This window comes from Dermacentor silvarum, chromosome 2, assembly GCF_013339745.2.
Source record: "Dermacentor silvarum isolate Dsil-2018 chromosome 2, BIME_Dsil_1.4, whole genome shotgun sequence".
Classification (NCBI taxonomy): Eukaryota; Metazoa; Arthropoda; class Arachnida; order Ixodida; family Ixodidae; genus Dermacentor; species Dermacentor silvarum.
Genome location: NC_051155.1, coordinates 210659472 through 210667417, shown reverse-complemented (window position 1 = coordinate 210667417; position 7946 = coordinate 210659472). Strand labels below are relative to the sequence as shown.

Genomic DNA, 7946 nt, shown 5'->3' with positions numbered 1-7946 from the left:
CGCACTTCGGAGGAAAGTAAACGGCGGCACAGAGATACCAGCTACAAATCCTAGCTTTTCGCGGATAGCATTTCAAGTTTAATTAGTTTTACCGATGTGCAAGTATTATTGTATGGGCGCTGATGTCTGTGAGCGTGTTTCCGTTATTTTCTATATTGCTGTTCTGCTTATGTGATAAATGGTAAGTATAGCTGTTTACAGACACTGATCTCTACTATGTTTTAGTAGAGATCAGTGTTTCAGACAGCGTCGTTGTGTGTTTCTTCATCCCGCGTCTATCTGCGCTGTTTCCGTCAGCATGCATCTATGCCAGCCCGGCTCAATATCAGCTCATCGCGCACAGCTATGCAGATGCGTAGTCACTCAACCTTAACAAGAATACATCAACTTTTGTTGCATCCACTATTTCCACGTGTGTAATTGTGCTGCATCGAGGAAGCGGTTATCAGTTGCGTGGTCCGTTGTCTGTAGGTCAGAAATCAATTAATTTCAAATCACTCATACGGCGGGTCATCACTCCTTACCTCGTCTCCAAGAAGTCTCTCCGCTCTAGAGGCAAGTGATGAAACGAAACAGATCTTTTGAAAACGGTTGTTTTATTTTCACCATTCTTGCGTTCATTACTACATCGTAATGATTATACGTAAGTGGAAGCAGGTTCAATAATGACCTTTGCTTCAAATCATCGGAGGCTTTCAGGCTGTTCTATACCATGACCGATGCACCTTCACACATGTAGTACTTGTGACAATGGGTTTACAGGAAGATGGATGCAAGAAGTGATCTATAGTCGCCGAACAACGCCGAACAAGGGACGTATCAGCCTGGAAAGTCCTGTTGTCAAAACGTTGGCCACAGGCTGACGCTTCTTCCATTGTGCTGTCACCATTGGTCACCCGTGACACATGTGGCACACGTGACACATGTAACACATGCAAATATATAGACATCACCAGTGGTATAAACAAAAAAAAGCCAATTTTATCCATAGGCATCATGAAAAGTAGCTTATTTTATTCGCTTATTACGTTTTCCTGGCGTAATTTCTGCTAAAACGACACTAAATATGCTCGAAAAGAGTGAAGCGAGAACGAATAATAGCGCGAAGCAGCATTTATTGGAAGCTATACTCGTAATAAAAACCTATGCCGGCAAAGTTAGCGTGCGTTATTCAAGCGATGTGCATGCAACTGCTAGTTACATTTCTCTTCGTTCCTTCAGTGGATACCATATCCTGGGTAAACACTTTCCGCCGTTCATTCCATCAAAATCGTAGCTTACCGTAAGGTTAACCTGGTATTCGTTCTTATTATTATCTTCTGCGTTGTCAATTTGGTCAAAGTAACTTGATAAGATCAAAGAACTTGATAAGTGCCAAAAGAACCAATACTTTCCTGCCATAACCTCCCAGTTATTCAACTGTTTTATTCGCATTGCCTAATTATTTCCTTTTGCAAAATCGGTTATCTAACGTCTAAGTTTGATACGCGAGTAAACTTTTAAACTGAGTTGCGGTCGGAGGATTAGAGCACTTGGGGGAACACAGCGAGGTGTGTTCTGAAGTGCTGATGCATCCTCGAGCACTCACCGAAAAAAAGCCCTCCATCATGATTTCATTCACGGCGAGAAATCAGACGAGGCTTACGAGCCCATGTAATCGTGATTGGGACCCCGACTAAAAGTCACCGCATTATTGTGATGCAGATAGACCAACAGCAAAACATTAACTGATTGTCTTGTCAGAAACCTTACGAGAGAGCAATAAGTATCCATCAATGTTTTTACGATAAGTTCAATGCAATGCGCAAACCCCCGTCGTCTTTCATTTTTCTTTTTCGCCACCAAAAGAAATTGTAATTCGCAAGTAACATTTTTAGCTTGGAAGCGACAATGTTCGTTAGAGATATGCCTAAACTCTCATGAGTGATCAGATTTTAATTGAACCATAACGAACACACACAGTGCATATCCTATTTGAGCTTGAAAAAAGGCCCAAATGAACATTAGATGAACGGCTTCTAAACAAACGCAATTGCTTGTCATCCCCATAATTACCCGGCTTAGCACAGAAACTAAGAGTGACCATGCCTGTCGCATAAGGAAACTTCATAAGAATCCGTCTGAACATAGCATAAGTAAATCATCTACCGATCACTGTCAGCCCACGTGTTTACCAATTTGTGCGAAGCTGGCGCCAAGCATGCACTGAAAATTATATTGGTGTTTCAGCTCTGCGCGCTCTCCATGCGTGAGCTTCGCTGTGGGTCTTGGAGGACACGCAAAGCACTTGTCTCTCGTAAACACAACGCCGTTTGGTACACATGTCATTGAACGTTACCCCTGAGTGCATCATTCCTCCTGATGACAACTTTCCAAGACATTGCTACGGGGCGCCCAGTTTAAAACTTCTCCAGCAGGCACCGGCCCACATATCATTGCACAGCGGGAAGGTAGAACTTGTGGCTGCCGACGACCTCCTTGAAGACGTACTCCGACCTGTCCGTGTTCAGGAACGCGGCCGGGCATTCGGCGCTCGCAGTTCGCACCAGGCGGCCAGTGGCCATCGGGCGCTGCTTCCACGACTGAGTCCTCGGGTCCTGGTACTCAGCCATGGACGTGGTTGTGTGTTCGAACGCGCCTCCTCCCACTTTCTGGTGCGTCCGCGGTCTCTCGCGCGGGGCTTTGCTGATGCGCGCATAAGAACTCGTGTTCTCCAGAGACCGCAGCACTCCAGCCGACTCTTCTGCCTTGCAAATAGAACAGTAGTCCGCGCCTCCTTGGACGAGTGTGCCCGAAGAGTCAACCGGGAAGATGATGTCCTTGGCGACTGCGTCTCTCTTGATCGGCTTGGCGCGTTCGACGAACTCGGTAGCGTTACGCTGCAGGCTCGACCGCGAGGCGTACGATTCCTGAGTCGTAGTCGAGAACGTCATCCCTCCGGTCACCTTCAAGTTGTCCGTGGGGCGGTAGGCCACAGGCTTCGGCGGGATTTTCACTTCGCTGTAGGCCTCACCGGTAGTCGTCTTTCTGGGCGTGTAGTCGGTGTCGTCGCCGAGCTTCTTCAGAGATGCCTCGCGCTTGATGGGCTTGACTCTTGCCGTGGGCGTGACACGCCTAAACGTGTCCCTCATCGTCGTCGAGATTTCGGCGTAAGAGTCTTCTGCGCTTCGCACCTTGAGGCAGCTCTGCGGCCTATACGGCTGGGGCCGCTCAACGGTCACTGGCTTGAAGGCCTCCCGCGACGTCGTCGTCACTTCCTCGATGCCTGAGGAAGTACGACGGCGTTGTTGCTGCGCCCCGCCTGTTGGCAACCCTGCAGCTCCGGCGTGCTGTCCTCGTATGTACGTCCTGTGTCTGTCCCGCCTAACCTTGACAGCCTTCTTGTAGATGTCCTCTAGTTCGTGGGCCTCGAGTGCCTTGTACTCGAGCTGCGAAGTCGTTTTGTAGTCTGCGGAGTCCTGGCCGAGTACAAGCGTGGACTCCGGTTTCCTTACAGAGTACCTTGTTCCGCCAACGAAAGGAGCCGTCTTGGAGTAGCCAATTTTGTCTTCATTTCTGGTCACGTAGGAGGTGTCATCGCTCAGCTTGAGCGTCGACACAGGCCTGACCGGCGTCGGCATTTCGTCGACTGTCTTGGGAGTGAACTCTCCGTGGTGGACTGTTTCAAAGCTCATGCTTCCTTCGGGCGCGAGATTTGGCTTAGGATAAAAAGGCTTTGCGGGCTGTATCTTTTCGCTAACGTCCTTGAAGCTGTCCGATGTAGTCGTAGAGAAGCGAAGCCTCTCACGGTTTGCGCTGCTCACATGCGGACAGGCACGCGAAGCCTCCTGCCTACACTCAACGGCCGTCTCGGCACTTTTCCTGGTCTGCAGCTGAGCTTCAGAACTCAAGGCACCCTGACCAAAGTAGCCCTGTGCTTCGTTACCTTCCACAATGATCTCTTCACTCCTATGAACGTCGTGTTCTGTCTTCGCTCGTATTTGGTGCACGGCCTCCAAATTCCTCGCGGTCGCAGCAGACTCAAGATACTCTTGCTGTCCGGCGCTAACTTCTCTGATCCGCATTTCAGTTTTGCGCTGATCCACTGAAATTTCTGCGCTCCTTTTCTTGAGTGCCGCTGTACTTTCTCCATTCGCAACGATAGGTTCCTGCTCAGCAAAATGGGCTTTCTGATGTCCATGTTTCTTAGCTCCTTTAACCTTATCCTGTCCTTTTTGACGCTCGTGCGCTCCTTGCCGCGATTCTTTACAACTGTCCGCTTGCACTGCTTGAACAGCGCGTTCTTTCTTTGATGTCGACTCTACACCACCCTTTTTGCGTGCAGATGCGTCTTGTTTGGTTGCTTTGTTTTCAGAGCGCCTGCTTCCGCTTGCGCCCAAAAGACCCTGTATTTCGGCAATCAGCTCTGCGGAATCCTTTCGGCCAAACATGGTAATTTCATCGGCGTCTTTCTTCTTCCCCTTAATTCTTCGTAACTCATCTCCTGTTTGCGTAAACCTGTGGAAGACGTCGTGGCTCTGTGGCCTCCTGCACAGAGCGACATTCGCATGCGTACTTTCGGGCTTCTTGTACGAGTCTTTAGTCGTCGTTGAGTACGTGCCGGGACCTTCCCACCTCACGCTATCGTCCTCAAAGTGGGCTTTTCTTTGGCCCTTGGACCTCCGCTTTATGAGTACATTGTTAGCACCCAAGTGCATCTTAGAGTCTTCGTAAGTGGAGCTAAGCCCGGCTGCTTGTAACTTTTCCACCCTGTAATTCTGACCCACTCTCGAGCTCTTTCCAACACTGTGTTCCTTGAGGCGGCGCGAGGCTGCCATTTGGGTATCTCCTTCGGACGAGCTTCCGTTGCTGCCAAACAACTTTGACAGGGACTTGGGCTTGACAGGCCTGACTCGTTCCATCTTTTTCTTGTAGAATTCTAGGTCGTTCGTCGTGCGTAGATCCATCTGACCCGACGACACCGCAAGGTTGTCTTTGGGGTAGAACGGGATGGACATTTCGGGACGATAGTACGCCTCCGCGTTCGCCATTGTCGATGGCCGGTCGACTGGCCTCGGTCTCTCCGCGTCTTGATAAAGAGGAGCCTCGAATTCGTCACGCGCTTCCTCATAAGTTGATGTTGCCCGATGATCGTGACGTGCTTCGAGGTGCGCTTCTCCCAACGCTTGCGCTTCCGTCGAAATTGCTTCCTTCCCTCTAAATTGGTGGCCTTGAAAGACTTCTTGTGTGGCTGCTTTTCCCCTGTCCTCCCGAAACTCGCGGCCATGAGCGACTTCATCTATGGCTTTTCTTTCTCTTTCCTCTTGGACGGCATCCGCTGAAGCTTGGTCCTCGGCTTCCATTTCGGTACGCCTCTTCTTGACGTCCGTTTCTACGTCCGCGTGCAAGCTGTCGTAAGATGGATCGTCGAACTTTCGTGGTCGCAGCCTCCTAGTAACCTTATCAGTCTGTTCCCGGTGCTTGAAGTCTTCGCCAGTGGTGGTAGAGTAGTGAGTCTTGCCGCCAGTTCGCAAGCTGGTCTGTGGCCGAGTCAGTGGGTAGTGCCGCAAACCGGATCTGGCAGTAGCAGCATCAGTATCAGCCGTAGCAGCAGCAGCAGTAGTAGCAGCTGTAGTAGCGGCAGCAGCAGCTGCAGCAGTAGCAGCGTCAGTACTAGCAGCAGCAGTAGCAGCAGCAGCAACATCTTGCCGCTCCAAGCGATACTGTTCTGCTCTCGAGACTGGGTTCTGGTCGATCTTCGAGAAGTAGTCAGAACTGGTGGTAATGTATTCGCCCGGACCCTCGAGCCTCAGCGACGTTCTTGGACGGTACAGCGACGATACTCTGCCTTGGACCTCCCCCCTCCCCGATGAGCTGTGCAGGTCGTGGTGGTCGTGGTGATGGTGGGTGTGGTGGCAGTGGCGTGTCTCCAGTTTCGTGCGCTCCTCCGCTTCATGAGCTGCGAATTCGGAACTTTGGACGAGATGGGTGGCCGCAACATCTTCGCGCATAACTGCCTGTTCGTAGGAGAGCCCGTCCACGACCCCTCCGCCAGTCTGGGCTCTGCCTTCATGGCCGAGACCCCTTCCTCCCGTTGCGATGGCGTCTGAATGGAAGACTTTGCTTTCGGAGGCACGCTCGTGGTTTTTGATTCTCTGCTCGCAGACGGTCGTCGTTTCGCTTGCGTCATCTTGACGCTCGATGCTGCGATAAGATTTCGAAATCTGGCGTACAGTGTCGGGTGATACTTCCCACTGCCTCCTTCCGGCTTCTTTTTCACCTGGAAAAGCGACGTGCAGTATGAACATGAACACGCCGTGTGAACATGAACCAAAACGTTTAATACTCAGATCACGAGAAATGCATGTTTTCTCAGTAGCGCTTAAAATCCGCCTATCGGAAAGTGCCGACATATTGGTTGCTACGGTACATAGTGCAACATTTGAGAATACTTCTATAGAAATGCCTACTTCCTCACATTTTATGTTTGTGACACTCCTGGAGGTCACACACAACGCCTTTTTGACGTCATTTAGTATCATCCATCCGTTCGCATCAACATGCCACAGGCAGCTATCTATAATACTTCGCATGAAGAGAAAACAAAGTTGTTCCTTTAACAATAAATCGCAACAAACTCATCTCTTTAGTACACCTCATAGACGTCTATTATAGAGGACTTACAGCTTGTGCGTGCTCTTTGTTGCAGAGTTTCCTGTGCATCGTTAGCGAAGAAGCCGGTTGAGGCAGAACGACAGCGGTGTTTCCTGCGTGGAAGAAAAAAATATGAATAATTTAACAACAGATCCCATCACGACCGTAGCCTCCTCTGTACATTCTGCGCAGCGAGGCAAGATACACACGCATATTTACGAGCATATCTGAGCAAACGTTTAGAAAATTGCTAAGCTGGTTTTCCCGCAATGTGCAGGCCTCCATGTCGTTCGGGGGGCCTTCATGTTGATAAAATGGTGATTACTGGGCAGCTGGGTAAACAGACAGTCATTTCGTACCACGGGGATATTGGGAAGGAAATCACGAAAGCAAGAACACTGCACTAGCCACGCGTTAATTAGTAGTATAACAGTGCGTGATCCTCCATTGGTTGCTACGAAGCTAACTTGGAACTTTTCTAAATGGTTCATTTAGCACAATTCAGCAGTTACCACAGGAACTGCGACATTATTGGAAATCTGGCTACTTACCCTGTATCACTCGCCTTGTGCTCGCGGTTATAGTTTCAGTAATCAAGACTGTTTTTTCATACATCAATTTATGTACACATACTGTGCCAATCCCGATCGGGATTGTCAGTTTGTATGTATATATGTGATGAATGTAGTGTTTTGTAGCGAGAGGGCCAAGTATGGCCAAACAGCGCTGGGCCAGTGTTAATGAGTTCGAATTGGCGTGGCTGTAAGGGGGCCTAAAATAGTCGCTGTAAAGTGCGTAAAATCTCCATGTAAATAAGATTATGGCAATGACGACGTCATTCAAGAAACCTAGGACTGCTTTGGTATTAAAAAGCGGTTCTTCGTCAAGAAACATAATGGGATGGAGAGGGACGTGATAGCGGTATGCTAGGGGAAACGTATGTATGTATGTATGTATGTATGTATGTATGTATGTATGTATGTATGTATGTATGTATGTATGTATGTATGTATGTATGTATGTATGTATGTATGTATGTATGTATGTATGTATGTATGTATGTATGTATGTATGTATGTATGTATGTATGTATGTATGTATGTATGTATGTATGTATGTAGCAAATCAGTTCTACGGAATTTCGCTTGGTGGACGAAGGTTCATGAAAGGAAAAATTGACATCCACCCGTATGTAGCACGAAGCTAAAAGCTTCGTGCTAAAAAAAGCGGCAGAACCCATCTCACGATTACTGTCGAATCAATATTAATTCATTATGAATATTCAATATGAATTTATTATAAATATTCAATAT

General features: G+C 48.6%; 1 protein-coding gene across 1 annotated transcript in view; it reads right to left on the bottom strand.

The window, feature by feature from the left end:
- Positions 1 to 577: 577 nt before the first annotated feature.
- The window catches only part of LOC119442534 (uncharacterized), a 28412-nt gene continuing 21043 nt past the window's right edge, over positions 578 to 7946 (bottom strand). The window contains exons 2-3 of the mRNA XM_037707447.2: positions 6664 to 6746; positions 578 to 6259 (exon numbers count right to left, since the gene is read on the bottom strand). Coding sequence (XP_037563375.1) covers positions 2433 to 6259; positions 6664 to 6746 — 3910 coding nt within the window. The 3' untranslated portion in view covers positions 578 to 2432. The remainder of the gene's footprint in view (positions 6260 to 6663; positions 6747 to 7946) is intronic.